We start from the raw sequence: 22,329 nt of genomic DNA, 5'->3' as shown, positions 1-22,329 counted from the left end.
GTGTATGAAGGATGTACATACATGAACGTACACATGTGAGAATATGCATGTGTGTGTGCCTGTTGGAGTGTGCATTTAGATTAGACTATGGATATGTGTGTAGGTACTGCATTATGTTTGCTGTGCATTTGTTGGTGTGTGTGTGTGTGTGTGTGTGTGTGTGTGTATGTGTGTGTATGAGTGTACACAGGTGAAAGTACATGTGTGTGCACATGTTGGAGTACACGTGTGTGTATGAAGATGAGGGTATGCATGTAGGTGTTGGAGTATGTGTGTGTAGATATGTGTGTTGGAGTGTGAACATATATGAATGTGCCTGTTGTACTATACATGTATGTATAGATAAGAGCATGCAAGTGTGCACATGTTGAAATGTGCATATGTGTAGGGTTGTTGTGTGTGTTGGAGTGTGCATGTATGTGCATGTTGGTGAGTATATGTGTAGGAGTGTGCATGTGCACATGTATGTGTACACAGATGAGACTGTATGATTCTATGTATAGGTTGGAGTCTATGTAGATGAACGTGTGCATATATGTTGAGAGTGTCATGTGTACAGTATACACGTGTAAACTGGACCTGTATGTACCGTGTTATGCCTCATGAAGCCCTAGACACCTTCATTCCATATCTATGGGAACTCTAGATTTGTGGTCCTGGGTTCTCATGGGTGCTCCTGACTCCGAGTGGCACAGAATTAGGAAAAAGTGGGGTTTAAAATAGCTAGCTGCAGAGTCATCGAAGTTCTGAGTTATAGCAGCAGATTCATTCAGACTCAGACCACGTTATGTCTGCACAGCAAAGCTGTTGTGAACAGATTGATGTTAAAGACGACTTTTTTTTTTTTCTGGGTGAAGTTGGTTGCATTCAGACATTCTTAAAAATCTCAGGCTTTCGGTGAATGACACAGTTTTACAAGAGACGCTTATTGTAAGTGACTCTCAAAGTACAGTGTCATAAAAATCATACTGCTGCCTCTTGGTAGTACTGCCCCCTACACTGGTTCTTTTATCCACCATAGCAGGTCCGGGGTGGGCCAGGCAGGGAGCAATCAGGTCCTCCAGCTGCTGGTCCTCAGCCAACAGGCAGCTCAGGAAGGGCTTGTTCCTGAGAGCACCTCTGGACTCAGTTCCTGGGTTGATAGGTTAACCGTGAGAGTGAAGGACTGAGTATCTTACCCCCACCCTCAGAGAAGAGTCACCACATCCTGGGTATAAATACGATTTCCTCTGTCGGCAGAAGCACAGCCACATCCTATGATTTACAGTTTTTTAAATCACACACGTGCTTTGCTTTGCATGTGGACGGTAGCCTTTGGTTTTGTTTTGTTTTGTTTTTCTCTTGCAGTTTCAAAATCTCTTTTTCCTGTGGCAGAAAGAATGTCAAAACCCCCAACTCAGCCTCAGTTCTCCAAGCCCCATGGTCAGGCCACACTGTGGGGTAGTGATTGCCTTCTGGTGCATCCAGATCATCCCCTGTCCGGTCTTTTTTGTTTTTGTTTGAAGACTTTCTAGAGTATCAGGTTCTCTTCCCAGAAAGAGGATTTGCAAGAGGAGCTCAGACTTGATTAACCACTGACAGACAGCTTGTTCTCCCTTGCCTGGCTTTCTGGTTGGCTGAAGCATAGCGTGCATGTTCCCCTGGAGGGTGCGGGTCTACTGTCTTGGGGCTCATGAGCCTGTGTGTGGAGGCACATTGTTTCTCTTCAGAATCTTCTCTTCATCCTGTGCCCAGAGCCCCAGGTCTTCATCAGCACTGAACAGCTTTAGCTCATGTTCCATCCCCCTTCTTCATGTTCCTGTAGCTTTCTTTCTGGGCCTTTACTTGACCTCCAACCTTGCCCAGAGCTCATTATCCTCCTTGCCTCTGTGACAGTACCAACAGGATGAGGGTCTTCACCTTCACTGGGCCCACAAGGTCTGTCTCCATTCACACCATCAGCCTGGGGCACCCAGCCCTGAGCGTAAGCTTGTGGCGAAGAGCCATCTATTGGGCTCAGCTCTTTTCCCAGCCCCTCCCCATGCTCAAACCCCCCCCCCCCACTGTCTCATTTTCCCCATGGGGGCAGAAGGGCACTGCTGTCAGCAGGTCGGGGTTGATGGTGCTGACTTTCCAGCTCCCCTCGTCCCCTTGCCTTCCCAGGACCGGCTCCTGTTCCAGGGGAGCCTTCCCACAGCTGCCCTTCCCCATCCTCGGCAGCCTCCTCCTTATCAGTTGCTGTGCATTTTATTGCTGTACATTTTTATTGTGAGTCCATCTAGAAGTGTCCGGCTGACGTGGAGAAGTGCACACCCACGTGTCACACCATCCCTAGAAATAGAACCTTGAGTCTGCTCCCCAGTGTCTCATGGTAACTACAGCAGCTGCTGATCCTCCAAGTAAGCAAAGGTCTTTCCAAGGTGACTCCTCCAGGGGCTCTGTACCCAACAGTGATTGGCCACTACTTAGATCTGCCGGGGCTCCTCTCACAGAACCTCCAGGGGAGTTAGTGCTTTGGGAAAATCAAGGAACAGGGCTTTGGGCTCTTTTTTTTTTTTTCCTGTGGTTTTTGGTCACCTGGTTAGCCCACAGCCAGTGAGATCTGATGCATTCTGCAGCAAGCCTCCTCCAGGGACCAAGCTCCACCCAGGCCTTCCCATACTACATGTCACTGCCGGGGTGTCCCAAAAGGTGTCTGAGTGGTGACAGGTTTGTTGAGCGTGCGTAGAAAGGAAGATACCAGGGTTGAGCGCCTGAGTTCTCATGTGTTTAAAAAGGACATCATAGGAAACCAAGATGGATGGCTTAGGCCAGTTTTCTTTCATCTACATTCATGTCCATCTAGGTCCTTCCAGAACCTTACTGATTCATGTGGTTGGCCTCTAAGGCAGGGGGACCTATGGGAAGGAGGTCTAGAAGGCTCACCAGGGCAAGGCCCTTGCTCTCAACTGATTAGCGTGCAGCTTCTGATGGGTGTTCTGCATGCTTTGATGGCTTGTCTACTCATGCGTGGCTGAGTGCTAACATGAACTGCTGATATCTAAAGTCTGGGTGTTTGACCTTGGCTGTGTGATCTGCTGTCAATGCCGGGTAGCTGTGTTCACTTGCAGGATGCTGTGTGGTGGGAAAAGCCCTTCAGTTGTCTGTCAGAGGAGGTGGGAGACATTGGCTATGGGTGCCCCAGAATCAAGCACTCCAGTTCTCCTCTCAGGAAAATTGCTGAAGCAGCCTTCAGCGCCCTGCCCTACTGCCGAGGCCCCATTATCACTTTTCCCGTGCCCCCTTCCATGCCTGTGTCGTGGCAGGAACCTGATGTTGCCTGTCCCTTACAGGGTCGTGGACTTCCTGCTCAAGGCTATCATGCGCGCCATGTGGTTTGCTGGCGGCTTCCACCGTGTGGCTGTGAAGGGGCGGCAGGCCCTGCCCGCGGAGGCTGCTATCCTCACACTGGCACCACATTCTTCCTACTTCGACGCCATCCCTGTCACCATGACCATGTCCTCCATTGTGATGAAGGCGGAGAGCAGAGACATCCCGATCTGGGGAAGTGAGTGAACACTTGGGAGTGGGTGAGCCTGCGGGAGTGGGTGAACCCCCTGAGAGCAGGTAAGACTTCAGGGATGGGTGAAGACGCGCGCGCGCGCACACACACACACACACACACACACACACACGCAATGAGCGAGTGAGACCCTGGGAGTAGGTAAGGCACCTCCCCACCCACCGACAGGCCCCTTCAGGCTATCTGCCGTCATACAACAGGCCCTGGCTGTGCTCTGTTTTCGTCCTTGTGTCCCCTATAGCATGAGCTTTTGTGGATTTTATTTATCAGCACCTACATGTCCTCCAATACCGTCAAGTGCAGAGATGCGTGTCCGAGGTATGTCTTGTAAGCATGCATTTCTTGTATCACAGAGCAGTTCAGGGTCTCTTGAGCTTCTGGGCAGCCTGCTCCTGAGGACCAGTGACTCCCACAGACCAGGAACAACAGTGTCTCAGAACTACTGATCAGATCACAAATCCTGGGTGCCTTGATGCAGCACAAGGTCTTTCTGTCTCATTCTAGGAACAAGTCCAAGGCCATAGTGTGTGTGTGAGGGGGATCCCTTCAGAGCCTCCACAGGAGATTGTCCTGCCTGCCTGGTCACATGGCCAGCTTTCCTCTGCCCCTAATCTGTGTATGTCTTAGCTAAGAGCGATGCCAGTGGATAATCCATGATAGCCTCATTTTAAGATCCACAATTTCACCTACATAGACTTTTTGTCTGAAAGGCCATGTTCACGGGGTCTCTCTAGGGTTGGGACATGGAGAGAACACAGCATTGACATCCAGTTGCTTTTCACACCCTGGCTGGCTTTCTTCATGGTTCCCAGGCATCTCAGTATATGATGTGGGGCTGGGGTGGGGAGGGGTGGTTATTGGGTACTGCGGTGATTGTGGTGGCTGTGGTGTCCTTGATTTCAGCCTGACACCTGTGGTAGAAGAGCCACAGCTCTGAACCCGCATCATCGCGAATGAATACCCCCAAGGAAGAAGAGACACAGATTGGCAGAAAGACTCTATGTTCTGAAGCCTTGTTCTGGTGTCTGGGCACTCTGCCTGTGAGCCAGTGTTCTAGATTAGCTCTGTGGCTCTGTGGGTCTCATGAATATGGCCACTCAGCAGGCTCACCTATACTACAGAGCATAGTTTTGTATCTTCCAGACTGTGGGCCCTGGCAGTGTGATCTGAAAACAGGTGCCTCCTGGGGTCTTAGTTAAGGTTATCCTGGCTGTGATGAAACACTATGACCAAAAGCAGCTTGGAGAGGAAAGACTTTATTTCAGCTTACAGTTAAACATCACAACCTATCGCTGAAGGAAGCCAGGACAGGAACTCAAGTCAAGGTAGAGAACTGAAACAGAGACTGTGAAGGAGTGCTGCTTACTGGCTAGATCTTCATGCCTTGCTTAGCCTGATTTTTTTTTTTTTTTTTTTTTTGGTACACCACAGAATCACCTGCCTGAGGGTGGCCCCACTCAAAATGTATTGGGCCCTCCCATGCCAGTCATTAATTAAAAAATACACCATAGGTTTGCCCAGAGGCCAGTCTGGTGGTGGCATTTTCTCATTGAGGTTCCCTCTCCACAAATGGCTTGTGTCAGGTTGTCATAAGACTAGCCAGGAGAGCTGACATCCCAATCTCTCTGTACGTATAAGACTTCTGCTCTGTGAAAGACCTCCAACATCTTGGAGTCTATTTGCCCGGGAGATGGGCAGAAGAAAGGACATGGCCATCACTCTGGATTGTCCAGCACTGACCCTTCTGATCTGGCCCTGACCAGATGTCTCTCCCAGGCTAAAGCATAGAAACAGCCTTCTGACACTTAGCCAGGATATGAGGAATGTTGGTCACAGCTGCCTAAGGGCACTAGAGCGTTGGGGTATGTCTGCACAGGGCCTTTCTGTCCTCACTTCGTCCTCTTCTCCCTTTGCTGGTGAGCAGGCATTCCCCCATTGCATTGCATATGGAAACATTAAGGAACTGGCTCTTGGCCATGGGGAAGCAGGTGGTCAAGGAGGCTAGAACCTAGGTGTGGTGGCAGATGGCAGCAAGGTCCCCAGCCTAGATCAACCCCTTCCCTCAGTACACACCTGTGACTTTTCAGACTAAGCCCACTGCAAACATGGCCTCCACAGCCCACATGCTTCCCCGACCTGAGAGGTGTGGTCATTCCCTTCCAAGGGAAATGTGAGTTTTCACCGTGCGTTCAGGCGACACTGTGGTCAGTCGTATCCTAAGCAAAGTATTCCAAGGCTTGTGGACCCTGCATGAATTCCCTCCATCCACAGGGTGCTGGTACAGAGTTGGCTCATATGGAGGTGAAGAGACTAGATTGGGGCTCGGCTAGTGGTTTACTGTTGGTACAGTGTGCTGGATGAGAGAGTCTCATCTCTGTCAAATACCTGTCTCAGTCCCCTGACTGAGACAGCCAGGGCCTTGCAGAGGTGCCAAGTGGGAAGGCAGAAAGCGGGACTGTGTGTAGCCCTGCACCTGTGAATGGTACAACAGATCCTGTGGACGGAAATGAGCTGGCCAGTGTGAGCACCTTGGTTATGAAAGAACTCTGAGCAAGCATGGTCACTCCCCTTCTTGACGAGGCTCCTGGAGGGAAGCTGAATTATTTGGGTCATGGGCTGTAGATTTATCAGCCTGATATCAAATAAAGGATGATACTCCACATGCCTGGAAAGTTAGGTTGAATCCAACTTTGAATTTTTTGGAAGCTAAGTGAGGTCGTAATTGGCAGATGTGCAGCCCACCTTGATAACCCTGAAAGGTGTCACAAGCCCTGAATGTCACTGCATGTGGCCCCTGGCAAGGCACCAGGAAGCTGTTGGGTTTTATAGAGGTATTATCACTGTGTACAGGGGTTTTTCCTGTAGCTTGTGCATTTCCTGGTCATTTATACATAGTCCACAGAGTGAATGGTAGTGGCAAGTTTATCAGAAATGTTCCTTATCAAGGTATGTCTATAGTCCCAGCACTTGGGAAGCTGAGGCAGGAGGATCACTTGAACCCTAGCTAGAGCATCAAGACCCTGTCTCTAGAGGGAGAGGAATATTGATTAGGTTCCAAATGTAGCTCATCCCAGTTGGTTCCTTACCCAGCTACCTTTGAAGGCAACGTGCCAGATTAGGTACTGTCCTGGGCACGCAGGACGTGTTCTGGTTCCTGTCTCAGAGTAGGCTTGGGTAGGCAATGGCTTGTCCCAACTTCCAGCCCCTCTTTTGGGCCTTGTGACGGACAGCTCCTAACTCTGTTGAAGAGATGAATGTTGAAAATACCGGAAGTGTTTTCATCTTTAGGTCCGTCAGTGCCAGGAGTGTGACCAACCTCATACCTTTTTCTGTCTACATTATCAGTCTGTGAGTCAACTTTATGTGTCTCTCTTAGTTAGGGTTAGGGTTTTTCTTGCTGTGATAAAAACCCCATGACCAAAAGGAACCTGGGGAAGAAAGGCTTTATTTTAGCTTGCGCTCCAGGTAACAGTCCATCACCGAGGGGAGTCAGCAGGACAGGAATCTGGAGGTAGAAGCCATGGAGGAGTGATGCTTACTGGCTTGCTCCCCATGGTTTGGTCAGCCTACTCTCTTATACAGCCCAGGGGTTGTATATCACTCCAACAGTATGCTGGGCCCTCACACATCAATCGTTAATCAAGAAAATGTCCACATGCCCCACAGATTCCCTTCAGAACAATTTCTTTTCCCAAGACAGGGTTTCTCTGTGTAGTCCTGGTTGTCCTGGAACTCATTCTGTAGACTAGGTTGTCCTTGAACTCAAATCCACCTGCTTCTGCTTCCTGAGTGCTGGGATTAAAGGTGTGCACCATCACCGCCTGCCTCGGACAGGGCAATCTTAGGGCAGGTTGACAAAAACCAACCAGCCAGTACTCATTCATTCAATGAACTGGTCAAGTGATGTTTGGATGTAAAATGCTAAGGGAATGCCATCACAGACCTGTTGGAACTTCTGGCATGGTTGTATAGACCATTTGTACAACATGGGACTGTTGGCAGGGAGCTTCAGACTTTCCCTTCCTGCCTTTAGGAGCGACTTGTCCATTGAGGTCCAGAATCATTTGTCTGATGGAAGAAGGTTTACCCAGGAACCCTCAAAGATAACATCCTGGGTGCCCAGATGATCACTGTTACCTTGTCCCATCCTTGGAGCCCTTCTTGCCTCCCTGTACCATCCTCAGATTCACTGAAGGACGGGAAGGCATCTTCCACAATCCGAGTCAGTTTTCTTATCCTTGACGTCATAGACACAGAAAGCTTCTGTACTCAACCCCATGAAACACACTAGACTGCAAGACCAGGGGAGCCCCAGCGCCTCTAGGAAAGATGATGGCATTTTACAGAAAAGCAGAGAAGGTCGGGGTTGTGATGTCACCCTCACAGCATCCTGGGTGGATTCTGTCATTCCTCTGCCTTTTTACTCTAAGTCATTTTAGCAGCATCAGGAAGTTGACAGAAAAGGATGAAACAATTAATTGCCAGAATGACAAAACAGCTAAATGATTCAAGACCTGGAAAGACATTGTCCCCTGGGTATTTGACTCTTCATATGAGTTATGAAGACACAGTGGATTATTACTACATCAAAGGGATTTTCTCTTTTTTTTCTTCCTTCCTTTTTTTTAAAAAAATTGTTTTCTATGCTTTTTGGAAAACCTCCTAGAAAGAATCATGAAGTAGTCTTTTCAAGTCTCAAAATGATTTACGAAAAGAACCTACAGCTAAAACGGTTCCGGGCGATGAGCTGTAGTCCCCCTGGACCTGTTTCTGTTCTCCTCAGAACCTGGACTTACCTGAGGGTAGTTCATATTAAAATTCCTTCAGAGTATTTTGAGCACCCTCCTGTCTTTTCATGACCTTACTTTGGTGGTCCCCAACATTTTGGTCAGTTGAGCCCTGCCAGTCGTGGCATAATAACCTCGAACCTAGACCAGATGTGGAGGCCCTCTGATGCAGTGATTGCCCCAGAGCTGTGTGTGATCTCTAGGGTTCTTACAGCAAAGAAGCCGCGAGAGTTTGTTCTCGCCACTCTGGAAGCTAGAAGTCCAAGAGGAGGGCCTGGCCGCCAAGCACAGGGTGACAGCTGGCCATCCTCGGTCCTCCCTGGCTTGCAGGCACATCACATCCCATCTTGTCATGCAGCCTTCTCTCCCCCACCTCTGTTCTCTTAGAAGGGCATTGGTCATTGATCGGGACCTAGCTAGGGTGATATCATCTGAACTTGATTGCCTGCAAACATCTTATCCCCAATTAGGGTCACATTCCCCGATGCCAGGAGTTAGGGCTTCATCCATGACTTTCAGGAATGTAAGTTCAACCCACAGTGGGGTCCAGGAGTACTTGACTCTCTTGTTCTGCTAACCGAGTGGCAGCGGGTCGTCTCTGTTTTGGTAGTGTTACCATTTTGTCCTGTGTGTCCTGGCTGATGGTCCTCCGGGGCACACGGGTTGTGGGGGTTCACTGGAAGGTTCCTCACCCTCCAGGCGTCAGCATGGCCCAGGGAGGTCTCTGTTCCAACTCTGTGGTTGCTGACACCCTGTCTCCATTCCCACAGCTCTGATACGGTACATTCGGCCCGTGTTCGTGTCCCGGTCTGACCAGGACTCTCGGAGGAAAACCGTGGAGGAGATCAAGCGACGGGCACAGTCGGATGGAAAGTGGCCTCAGGTAGAACCATCCCGCTCTTACGGGCTCTTCCAAAACTGTGCACTTTGAGAATGGAAGAGGAAAGAGAGGAGACCACAAAGCCTGCCACGTCCATCTCCAGTGCTGAAGTTCACATTGTTCTGTGTGTCTTTGGGGGCGGGTGTGCATCTAAGAGTGTGCTTGGTGTTGGGCACTTCGGGTTTCCGTGTCTGGGCATAAGTGAGAGCGGGCTCTCTGGAGTGCCCACTTCTTTGTCGCTGTATGCGGTGGTGCCTTGCTGTTTGCCCTGGGTATGGTCTGCTAACGGTGAGCCTGTGGAATTCAGGTTCCAGATCCCAGACTGAACCTCTTTGGCTCCTGTCTCTGCATCCATGAGGCCTACCTTTGCCCGTGGCCCCCGTCAGCCTGAGATGTCTTGGTGTCACTCATGTTCAGTTCTTTTCTTTCCACTTGAGCCAACAGGTAGCGGCTGGAGGCTTTGCAGGATCCCCTGTCTGTGGTACTGAAAAGCACTACAGATCTGGGGCTTAGGCACCTGTGCCCACAGGCAGCCTCTGTGGAGGCTTCTGGCTTGTAAGGTGTGGCAGGTGTCCACCCCCCCCCAAACACACACACATACACACACATACATACACACACACACACAGACACACAGACACACACACATACACACACATACATACATACACACACATATACACACACATATACACACACATACACACACACACACACATACATACACACACACATACATACACACACATACATATACACACACACATACACACACACATACACACACATACTTAAATACACACACACACATACACATACACACACATACATACACACACATACATACACACACACACACACACACACACACATATATACACACACACACACACACATACACATACACACACACACACACAGTTGCTCTCTCTTCTCCAAGGAGCTTACCTGTGCTCTTCGGGCATGCCCACTGAGCCCACCCAGCCTCCTCAATGGATCACCTTCCCATCAGGGCTCAGATTTTAAAGCTATTTGAGCATGCCTTCCATCATGGGGAGTTTGAGTTTGTTATATGCTGCCATTGACGTGTCCGGGGGGGGGGGGGGGGACGGACAGGAGTTTCTTCACTCTGTGGTTGTGCCCAGTGGCTGCCGTTTCCTGTCTGTTCCCAGCATCCCCGTTCCTCGTGGTGTGGATCCACTCCTCAGTGCCTCCACTCTTGGCCTCCGTTCTGTCCTGGGATGTGTGTGACTGAGAACCATGTGTCCTTCACTGCTGTGGCCTCTGTTCTGTCCTGGGATGTGTGTGACTGAGAACCATGGTGTCCTGCACTGCTGTGGCCTCTGTTCTGTCCTGGGATGTATGTGACTGAGAACCATGGTGTCCTGCACTGCTGTGGCCTCTGTTCTGTCCTGGGATGTGTGTGACTGAGAACCATAGTGTCCTTCACTGCTGTGGCCTCTGTTCTGTCCTGGGATGTGTGTGACTGAGAACCATGGTGTCCTGCACTGCTGTGGCCTCCGTTCTGTCCTGGGATGTGTGTGACTGAGAACCATGGTGTCCTGCACTGCTGATTACTTTGTGGTTATAGTGTGTTTCGTTTTGCTCGTCCGCCCCCAGCCCTGGGGGGAGCCCCATGAAGACCCTCCTCTTTCTGGGAGCCGTAGTCTAAAGTTATGTCAGTAATAGAAAAACCTATTGGTAGTGGGGCTCCTATTGACTCTGGATTAAACTTTGGTTTAATGCTATCTTTTTCCCATTTTAAGATAATGATTTTTCCAGAAGGAACATGCACGAATAGAACCTGCCTCATTACCTTCAAACCGGGTATGTAGTTTTTTGTTTGTCTGTTTTGTTTTTATCTGTGTCAAAAAGAGGAAACCAGTCATGACTTTTAAAGTAATGTCATCTGTTGATAATGGAAGTCTTTGTTGTCTCTTATGACAAGTTCTAAGAAGCATTTTTAGAAGTCACAGGAAAGTCTCAGTGTTTGAGCCAAGAACTGGAGTGTTTGCAGGAGGATGAGGAGACCGTGAAGGCAGTGGCTATTACGAGGTGATACCGTTTGCCTGAGCTCTGAGGTCCTGACCAGTGAGGCCCTGATGTGCTGAGATCTCCTTGCTCTCTGGGATACAAAGTGCCCTGGGCCCTGGCAGATCCCACTGACTATAGGGGTCTTCCAGCCTGTAGCTTGCTCTTCTGTTGCAAAGCCTTGAAGGCTGGTTTTAGAGCCGCATGAGAACAGGGCTCTTTCTCCATGGGCGTGAACAGTGACACATCATCTTGGACACCCCCTCATGGCACTCCCAAGCCCAGCATTGGGATAGAGCCCCTGGCTTTAGCAGAGTTGTGATGATGGAGGTACAAAGTCTACTCCTGACTGCCTGGTTAAAGTTTTGTATACCCTGGGAGGTGTAACAGGTTTACCCCTTGATCCTGTCACAGCCGTTAGTGCCATTAAGAGGTAGGTGGGACTCATAAATTCTCTTTGCATGGGGTATGTACACCATCTCCCACAGACTAGGTTAGACTGGGTACAGCTGTCAGTATTTCGCTCTGGGCTGCATCATACTGCCCTGTCTTTGAGGTTTTCCAACTCCATGGTCTTTCCATTCTTTTTAGTGCTGGATGGTAAATTCAGAGTCTTCCACCTCCCAAGACCGCCCTTTTTTTCTGTTCATGTGCACACATAGCTGAGCCCTCCCTTTTTTGACACAAATAGTGGCAGCAACTTTGATAAGCAGAGATAGCACAAGAAAGGAAACTCTTACTCTCTCTCAATGTGTCCTGGGTTGCTCTTTTTAAAAAGGCTTAGCAGCTAAGGAAGCATGTGGTGACCAAGACAGGCCTAGGGAGAAAGCCCATGGCCCTCCCCACCTGGACTCCTCACCCTGGGTATGGTCCATACAGGCCCCTAACCATTTTCTTTGAAACCTCAGTAGTGATACCAGGCCATGTCCCCAAAGCAATGGGCAGAGAATAAATGAACTGTGAGGGAGTTGGGGTTTCTCAACCATGACAGGGAACCCGTTCCTCTTCCATAGTAATGAGATTACCTATCCTTGAAAAGAGGACCAGAGGACCGGCTGCCAGCCTCACTGCACAGAGGAAGCTATGCTGCCTCTGTGAAGTTGAAGGAATGTAGACACAAAGAGGGCCTGTGGAGAGCCTCCCCAAGGGCAACACACATCGTGGGGGAGGGGGAGGTTGTATGCCACAGTTACCAACCAGGACTAACTGGTGTCCAGATAAGGTTCACACCCCAGATTCTTACTCAGCTCTGGACCAGTGTCCAGCCAACTACCGTACTCCACAGCACACATGAAACCTCTGTGGTCTGAACTCCTTCCTGTGGGTATCCCTGCTGCTAGTTGCCGCTTAGGTGCCTGATGCCAGCCCAGCACCTGTTTCTCTCACATTGTACTTGCCTTCATGGCCATGCATATTCAGATGTATACATTCACCCAGGTTCCAAGATGGGAGTTTTTTGTGTGCAGATTTTTCAAGGGGTGCACAGAAATCCTGGACCAGGACCATCACCAAGGCCCTGAACTAAAGAATAGAGAGGTGTCTGAAACAACAGGAGAACTTCCCTCTAGGACCCTCCCCTCCCTGAATGGTTACACACCACTGAGGAACACTGATTTCCATGAGACTCTGCACTAGTCCAGAAGAACACAGAGCCCCTCGGCCAGCAATGGTGGCTTCCTCTGGTGTCCGTTCCTCAGTGTCTGGGTGCTCCTGACACCTTGGTTCTCAGATGTATGGGCCTTCAAACAGCCTTTTTAAATAAAATAGAACTTCATAAACCGGGCTTGTCAACTCATCAAGGAATACATAGCCAGTATATAGATAGTAGAGGAGACTGTCGGGGCAGTCCTGGGGCCTCTCAGGTGATATTTCTCCAGTGCTCAGGCTAGTCACACATGGGGAACAGGGCTCTCTCCCCGGTGAGACCAGATATGCCTTATCCTGCTTAGTGACTACCCCAGATACAGGTCATGGGCAGTGAGTAGAAACCAAGGTTGACAGAGTAGACCTATGGAGAAGAGAGCCTGACAAGGGCCTGAGGTATAGACACCCTGGAGACCCTCACCTCCCATCGGTGTCTGTTCATATTGGTACTGATACACAGCAACTCCTCTTTTCATGGACAGTGCAGGGGTACAGGAAATAATCCAGGACCCCAAAGAATGTCTTCACTGACCTGGAAGGCTGGCACAGAAAAGCTCAGTTTACTGAGGCCAGCAAAAGTACCACAGCTAGGTCCCAGCTTCCCATACCTCCTGTTGCCAGCATTGAGACACTGCACTTTTCTTGGTAGGTGCATTCATTCCTGGAGTTCCTGTCCAACCTGTGGTGCTACGTTACCCAAACAAACTGGTAAGTCATGTTCTTCTGGGACATGTGTGAGGGGGGTTCAGGAGGAAGGAGAGCTGGTGTTTTGGTTGTATCTGGATTGCCATGTCTGTGTCCTTTGTCCATGCACACAGTAGTTAAGAGAGCAGTTGGCACCATCCCACGGCCTCAGCCCAGAGAGGGAGCAGCAGGCTCCGCAGGTGGAGTCCCAAGTGTCAGCTAGCTCCCTGGTGTACTCATGACAGTTCTAGAACAGTCTCAGCACTGGCACACAGAGTTCACCTTTCACAGGCCCAGAAGCAGTGCCCTGCTCCATCCCAGCATTTAGTGAGACCCCACACAGACAGTCCTCAGAAGCTCCCAGAGCCTGGCTTACTCTGGGCAGTTTTAAAATCCAGGGCTGCTTACGTTCTAGAAGACTGAGCAGTAGGTAAGGAATCGGGTAACTTTGTTGCTTCCTCTGCTCCAATTGAAAGTATTGTTTTAAAGAAACAAGGTAAGACAAGGTAGTTGGGCCCAGAGCTCCTGGGTGACCTGGAAGGACCCCAGCTCAGAAGAGGGAGGCCTCAGAGCAGGTTCTGCTGGGTTTTGCCACTACGCCTTTCTCCCAAGAGTCCTTAATAGTCCCCCAACCCCTGGGGGGAGGTGTCAGCACCAGCCTGTTGCACAAATGCCAGCTGTAGCCTTCCTTCTGCTGTGACTCTTGGAGCAGGTGTTTTCTGCCTTGATGGCTTCCACAGTTAAAAGTGGCTGGTCTATGAATGTAAGCCCCGGGGCCCTGAGTTGGTACTAAGCATACATGGCATTTCTTAGTGGAAATAGTAAGGTGGGGGTGCTCACCACAGTGAGCTCTCCCTGTCTCCAGCCGTCAGTCACCATGACAGCGGAGGACAGGATGGAAGGGAACCTCTCCACTCACAACCTAGTGGTAGCAATGTAGGCAGCTCATGGACACAGTGTCCAGCCTGCCTGAGCATGGGGTCACGGAGGCCGTCTGGACCATCAATCACTAACACTAACAGATTAGATGACTCTATATCATGTATCGCTGATCCACGGAAGAGTCCATTTCCTGTCGCTTTCCTGAGGAAGGCCCTGCCCTCTGCTGAGAGTCAGCACACCCAGGAATAGAGTAGCCTGCCAGCCTATTTGTGGGAGTGAGGTTTCCATTCTGAGTTGGGTGATTCAGGGCCCTGGAGCCCAGGGCACAAGCTGCTTTTACTCTGCCTGTATTAATGTGGGAGGAGAATAGCTGTGCATTTCTGGGCTGGCCGAGGATGGCCCTCCTGTGGTCTGGCTCTACTTTTGATTCATCTGCTTTCTCACTCCCAGGACACTATCACATGGACGTGGCAAGGACCCGGAGCGTAAGTTGGGCACCGTGTCATCCTGTCTGTCTTCTCATTCTGTGGACGCACAGGCCCCTGATGACCCCCGTGCCTTCGTTACTTTTGTAAATGTGAAAACTGCTCTTGACAGCAATTAGGGTCAGCCCATTGTGAAAAAGCTAAGTGTTCCCGCGTGGCTCTATAACACGCCTGGATTCTGGGGACGTAAGTTCCTCAACACCAGCGCCCACGGGAAGGTACCTGAGCCCTTCCCTTACCCACCTAGCACACCTGGTACTGTCCACCTGGCCGCACCTGGTGTTTGGGGATGGGGGTCTTTTGTCCAGGCAGTGGGATTCAGAAGGTGCTAGGTGAGGGAGGCCCTCTAGAGTTGATATCCCAATCTTCCCAGGACAGACATAGGGAATCAGTTGAACTGTGATTATCAACCCCATGGAATAAGAGAAATAAAAACTACAGCAGCCAAGCTTGGGACACCAGGCTGTCAAGGCCATCGTAATACTAGAGCTGCCATTTGTGTGCAGGGAGGAGGAGCCATCCAGGGACAGGACAGCCTCAGTGGCTTCAGACAGGAAGTGAAATCAGGTACCAGCCCCTCCCAAGCCTTTCAAGGTACTTGTGTCACGTGCTGGGGAAGTGCCCCTGCAGTGATGTCAGACCACCACTTCTGAGGTAGGAGGGGGTGGACTGGAAGGATTACTTGGAACTCTGTTCCGGTGTCTTGTTCTATGCTCAAACTGGCATGTTGGGGCAGAAAAAGATTGGCTCAGAATTAGGGGGTGACTGACTGCCGGGGAGATAAAGAGAATGTGGCCTCCAGGGTGGGAAATCCAGGTAACTCTGTAATTCCATTCAGTCTAACCAGTAGTGGCAATATCACTGAAGATCCAGGACCCTGGAAATTAGGTGAACAAGCCAGGACATGACTTAAACCTAAAAGTCTGCCCTGCCTGCATAGGGAGCTGGGCATCCTGAGTCAAGGCTGTCGAAGCAGGGCAAATGAAGCATTATGGCTCTCTAGAATAACCAAAGACCAAAGCAAATATTTAACCAGAAAAGTGAAATCTCTAGTTAATAAAATTATCTTATTACTTACACTGCCTTTTATTTTATTTATTTTTTTTAACCTTTCAACTTTGGAAGGCTCCCCTTCCTTCCAGGTTCACTGCCCAGAAAGTACCTCCTAGAGGCTCTGGGCAAAATTTGGAGTCATTCAGCTATAAGAATTAGTAGCCTTACTTTTTAACTATGTTGTAAAATTATTTAATGCTGTTTTTAAGGTTGAAAATCCTGTGGCTTACTCTGTGCCAGTTTCAAAACCAAGTGGAAATCGAGGTGAGTAGACGTAGTGTTACGAAGTATGGGCAGTATGCAGTATGGGTAGAGTGGGAGTGGTATCTGGCCAGGGGCCAGTTCTATTGTGGTTTGTAAGATACAGGATTCCATTGGGGCCTGAAATGATGCAGAGTTAGAATTGGGGCTGTGTGATACAGTGTCACAGTGTTACATTGGGGTCTGTATGGATACAGTGTACTACATCATGGTCTATATGGATACAATGTGCTACACTATGGATACAATGTGCTACGCTGGGATCTGTGTTACAACAGTGTTAACCCCAGTCATGTGGTTACAGTGTTACATTGGAGTCTTCAAGAATATAGTGTTACAACAATGTTAACCCAGAATGGAGACAATTTCACATAATGTTACACAGGGTTTCTTGTTGGGGGGAGTGTCATACAATGTTATAGTGGAACTGGCTTGATACATTGTTAAAATACTATTAAACCAAGAGCTGTATAGATACACAGTATCTAACCTGTTCAGATAATGTTACATATCTGTCCTTGAGTGTCTTCATTTGTCTAGGTCGTAGAGGAACTTTCTAGTCACTTTTTCTCTGTGGCTTTTTGTCCTTTGTGATTTAAATACATTTGCATAGGATTTTTTTTTTAAGATTTGTTCATTTTTGTTTTGTGTGTATGGGTATTTTACCTGCATGTACATCTGTGTACCAGGTGTATATATTGCCTACAGAGGCCAGAGAGGTTGTCATATCTCTAGAACTGGAGTTACAGATGGTTCTTAGCTGCCATATGGATGTTAGGTACAGAACCCCAGATCCTCTCTCTGTATGAGCAGCAAGTGCTCTAAACTGCTGAATCATCTCTTTAACCCTTGGATGCTGTGGGATGTCCTGTATGCTGTGAATATGTGTTGCTATGATTGATAAATAAAATGCTGATTGGCCAGTAGCCAGGCAAGAAGGATAGTGTAGGCAGGACAAGGAGAGAGGAGGTGGGAAGTGGAAGGCTGAGACAGAGAGACGCTGCCAGCCCACCATGATGAGAAACAGCATGTTAAAATACCAGTAAGCCATGAGCCACACACATGGCAACTTATAGATTAATAGAAATGGGTTAATTTAAGATATAAGAACAGCTAGCAAGAAGCCTGAGCCATTAGGTCATGCAGTTTATAAATAATATAAGTCTCTGTGTGTTTACTTGGGTCTGAGGGCCGCGGGAACTGGGCAAGAACAGGATAACTTCAGCTACACTTGGACAGGGTTTTTAAAAATTAAAAGGAAACTATACCTATCATTCGTTATGTAGGTGACTGTTACCCAGAATAAATAAAATTGACACATACACATTTTCTTTTTACTGGCCAGGCACTGGTGGTGCACACACCTTTAATCCCAGCACTCAGGAAGCAGAGGCAGGTGGATCTTTGAGTTGGAGGCCAGCCTAATCTACAGAGTGAATTCTAGGATAGCCAGGGCTACACAGAGAAACCCTGTCTCGAAAAACAAACAAAAAAGAAGAGTCAGACAGACAGACAGACAGACAGACATTTTCTTTTTGCCTTCATTACTACCTGATACCAATACAGCTAAGTTTAAATAGCTAAATTCATTCTGTCATCATCCTGTTTAGCACTGGTCATGGAGTATATGGCTAAATCCAACAAACACAGTTATATATGTGTAGTCTGTAGAACTTTCTCTGAGTGGAGGGAGTAGTGGTTTTGGTTTTTTGATTTGTTTGTTTGTTTGTCTCAAAAAAAAAAAAAAAAAAGAATAAAAAGAATTCTGATGGGCCTGCCTCTGAAATCAGAGATGAGTCATATGCACCTTTGTATTCAGTGAAACAGTCTGCTCATTTGCCATAAGTTCTGCAGAGCCAAACAAAATGAAAAGGTGGGCTACTGTGACTTCTACAAAGAGCCTGGCCCAGAGACTGTTGGTTCTGCTGCTCTGGATGTTTTAGTAGCTCTCTGTTGGCTGCCAGGAGAGAGCAGGACCAGGCCTCAGAACGAACATGGTCTTGTCATGGCTGAGACCCCTGTGGTTTTGAACAGACCTATTTCAGACTTGGTCTCTCATTTTAAGGAAGACTGAGAAAGGTCCTGCAGTATGCTTTACGTGTCTTTTTTCACATTGCTGGCATAGGGTACCAGTGTTAATGTAAGAAGACCATTGTAACTTTAGGAATTTCTAAAATGTAACTGAAAGCTTATATGCATATAGTGGGAATTGATAGGCTGCTCAGGATGCTCCTATATTCTTAAATACCTTTATTTAAGAACAGGAATCAGGGATGGTCTTTTGCCCTTTCATGATGGTAGAATTGGCATCTGCATGGGCCACTAAGTCATTTAAAATGCTGCACTTTTAGGCTGACTTATCACAGAGATGTAGTTGATATTAGCTGCCAGGAGGGCTTCGGGTATAGAAACTGCAGAAGTACTATTCTGTGTAATCCTTAACACAAAATTGAGATACGCTTGTGATTAGGCGCTGGACATTGTGGCCTGGGACAGTGGGTACTCCTGGTTAGTAGTGCTGGGTTGTAAAATTTACAGAGGGGTGTGTGTGTGTATGTGTGTGTGTGTGTACTCGAGCACATACAGGTCTAGATACGTGCATGTGCAGTATGAACACTGAGTGTGCAGGCATGTATGGGCATGGTTAGACTATCCAGAGGAAGGGCTCTGCCAGTCCTAATGTTACCACACAGTTACCGTTCATGATGACTGGTGGGATCAGTGTCTTGTATTAACAGAGATGACACGGTTTTCTGTCCACAGTTCCTGCCCGTGTATTGCCCTTCTGAGGAGGAGAAGAGGAATCCTGCCCTATATGCCAGCAATGTGCGACGCGTCATGGCCAAGTGAGTGAGCAGCTGCCAGTGGTGCTGGGGAAATGGGTTTGTTCAAGAGTGAACAAGCAGGTCCTGCGTGTGCTAGCCGTGGCATGTGCTCAGCCTTAGGTTTGTGTCTCCTGCTTTTATCTGATGATGTTTTGACTTGTTTAACACTTAAAAGATGGTTAATCTTTGCCTCATTTTGCAAGTTTCAAACCTGCCATAGTCATCAGTGATCCTGGTGTGTTTTCTGGGGCATGCACTGACCTGGGCAGGGATCAGCCTCAGGTCACAGCCTCCTAAGCCTGTGAACTGTTTGCTCACACACACACACACACACACACACACACACACACACACACACACACACACACACCCCGCTGGAGGAATCGTAGTGTCTGTATGTTTAATCTCCTAGGGTGACCTGCGCTGCCTCCCGACTCTTGTGCACAGTTGAAAACTTAAGCATTTTCACTTTCTGGTTCCTGCTAGTCTGAACAACAATCATGTTACCCAAGTGCCCTCCCTCTGACTTTCTTCCACCTTCTGAGCCCCATGTCCCATACACATACTTAAAACTAGACCCCGAGCACTCCTCATGCATACCAGACAGTGATTGCCCCCCACAGCAGCCTCAAGTGGACAGCCTTGTTGCTTCCCCTGAAGGGGCTGTGTACAGTGGAGCTGAACTCTGGCCTCTGCCAATGGCAGTTCCAGGAAGCTTTGAGGTTCCTCTCCCTGGGAGTGGGGGGAAGTCCTACCCCCAGTTCTTGACACAGACCTGGAGAGAGTGTTGTGGGAGCACCTCTGATGAGGCCCCAGTCCAGACCTCTAATCACTGTGCAGAGCTGGTTCTTGCCTACTTCTCCCTCATCTCTCTCGAAGGGCACATGCCCAGGGTGCAACCTCCACCACAGACAACTCTGAGCACGTGCTAACTAAGGGAATGCTCAAGCCAGGCCAAGGTCCCTGCATTCCCTTCATTGTGATGTGATCTGCTTTGGGGGTGGAAGGAAGAGATTGGATCTTTTAGAACTCAGCAAGTGATCGCCACCATACATCACTGCCAGATTATAACACCTGCTTAAGTCAGATTAGAGGGATTTTAAGGAGTTAATGCAGAAAACACAATATTCTCTGAAAGTCGCGTCCCATCCACCTAGATCTTGAGTGTTGTGTCCCATCCTCATCCCCTGCTCCAGCCTCTTGTATGGAACAGTCTGCAGCCTACATCCTGACCCCAGGTGATCGCGTACTTCATGGTTGCTTGCTAACACAGCATCACTGGGGCAGCACCAGACTTTTACTATCGGGATCCATTTTCTGTTTTTGTTTCTTCCTCCTCTTCCTCCTCCTCCTCCTCTTCTTCTTCAAGAGAAAAAGAACATAAGTTGGGTGGGTAGGGAGGATCTGGGAGGGGTTGGGGGAAGGGAGGGAAAACTTGATCAAAATATATTATATGAAAATTTTTTCAATAAAATGAATTTTTTGAGATTATAATATACTTACATCACTTCTCCCTTCCCTTTCCTCCCTCCAAACCCTCCCATGTGCCCTCTTTCAAACATGTGGACTCTTTTTCTTTAATTGGTGTGTGTGTGTGTGTGTGTGTGTTGCTAAACACATACATACCACCTGCTCGGTCTGTATGATGTTACTCGTTTGTATGTTTTCAGGGCACACTGATTGGTGCTGGATAACCAGTCAGTGTGTCTTCCCTGGGAAAACTATTTCTCCCACTTGGTGGCATTCTTTAGTTACCAGTTGTTCTTTGTGTGGGGTTGAGGCCTCCTGAGCTCCCCATCCGTGCTGACGTACCTGTTGGTGTCATCCTTCTTCAGGTCATGTTTAGGCAGCTACACTGATGAGGTTTCCTGGGTATAGCTTCTCCAGTGTTCCTAAGAGACATACTCTCACAGCAAACTCCTGCTCCACTGGCTTTTACCATCTTTCCGCCCCCTCTCCCACGATGATTCCGGAGCCTTAGGGGAAGGGGCTGTGCTGTGGCTGTGTCAGCTGGCCCTGGGCTCCGTCATTCTGTATTTTGATTGGTTGTAGTTTTCTATAATAGTCTGAATTGCGAAGAGAAGTTTCTTAGATGAGGGGTAAGGACAAATATCTAGGGTGTAGATGGGATTATGTTGGTGTGGTAAATGGCAGTTGTGGGTTTTCCTCCAAGATCCATGACGGCAGTAGCCCTGGGTAGCTGGCTAGGTTTCCGGTACCGGCATGATTTCCCTCTTGTTGAGCAGGTCTTAAGTGAACTTAGCGAGCTGGTTACCATGAAGGATCGCTCCTGCCCGCTTGGGTGCCCCCTCACCGTGCCGTGCTAGTCAGTGTTGTGGTTCATAGGCCTCATAGCTGAGTAGGACGGATGGTTACATCCCTCCTTTTGCAAGATACTTTCTGGTACCAGGAAAGCTAGTTTTCAGGAAGGGAGCTTTAAGGTCCGATCCAGCACCTGGGCGTCTGGGCCCTGTGTGCAAAGTATCTGGTGTCTTACTTTCTACTTTTGGGGACAAGCAAGAGCAGTAGCAGTAGCCCATGGTGTTTTGGAAGTCTCGTGGGCAACCCCGGACAATAACCCAAAAGAGCGGAAAGCCCATTTTTCTTAAGGAGATTCCTAGGGGAGTTTTAAGGCATTTTCTTCCATAATGCACTTACTGAATTTTCCTCCATAAGTGTGTTTAATACGGGGGAAAATTTGTTTTTCTTTTTGTTTTTCGTTTTTTCGTGAAATCTGACATAGCCTTTGTAGACAATTCAATTCTTAGGACAGGACCTGCACAAGGCCCTGTGGGATGATTCTGTATAGCTCCTCTGGATTCATTAGGTCTGAGGGCCGGTGCTACACTAATCACATGCAGAGCATGCACACATTGCAGTTGTGCAGACCACAGACATGCATGATATTAGTGGGATGGGTAGCAGGAACAGGCAGCTGCAGATCTGGACAGCCTGTGTGTCAAGAAAGGGAAGTTTGAGGTAGCCATCACGCACACATGTTCAATGCAAATTGCGGACTGTAACTATAGGGCTCCTATGGGACTGAGCATTCTGTATAGCCACCCCTGGGGACTCAGCACTCAGCACTGCTTCCCTTGGGGACTCAGCACTCAGCATTGCGACCCAGGGCTTCAGTCAAGGCTTTTGCTGGCCACAGCCTATTTGCTCTTTCCTAGGGCTCATGTAAAAAGTCTCATCCTGGCTGGCTCTGGGGAGCATTCTAGCTGCAGGGGTGTCGGTTCCTGTTTGGGCCTTT

At 48.7% G+C, this 22,329-nt stretch overlaps 1 protein-coding gene across 1 annotated transcript in view; it reads left to right on the top strand.

Annotated features, from left to right (window-relative positions):
• Positions 1-22,329, top strand: part of Lpcat1 (lysophosphatidylcholine acyltransferase 1) — a 52,522-nt gene that overhangs the window by 22,855 nt on the left and 7,338 nt on the right. The window contains exons 3-9 of the mRNA XM_052742917.1: positions 3,312-3,526; positions 9,099-9,211; positions 10,975-11,035; positions 13,533-13,591; positions 14,900-14,934; positions 16,197-16,251; positions 19,012-19,094. Of these exons, the coding sequence (XP_052598877.1) occupies positions 3,312-3,526; positions 9,099-9,211; positions 10,975-11,035; positions 13,533-13,591; positions 14,900-14,934; positions 16,197-16,251; positions 19,012-19,094 (621 nt within the window). The remainder of the gene's footprint in view (positions 1-3,311; positions 3,527-9,098; positions 9,212-10,974; positions 11,036-13,532; positions 13,592-14,899; positions 14,935-16,196; positions 16,252-19,011; positions 19,095-22,329) is intronic.

Source organism: Peromyscus californicus, unplaced genomic scaffold (genome assembly GCF_007827085.1).
Source record: "Peromyscus californicus insignis strain IS unplaced genomic scaffold, ASM782708v3 Scaffold_18__1_contigs__length_77618521, whole genome shotgun sequence".
Lineage (NCBI taxonomy): Eukaryota > Metazoa > Chordata > Mammalia > Rodentia > Cricetidae > Peromyscus > Peromyscus californicus.
The sequence above is the reverse complement of the archived record's forward strand: the minus strand, read 5'-3'. Positions and strand labels throughout refer to the sequence as shown.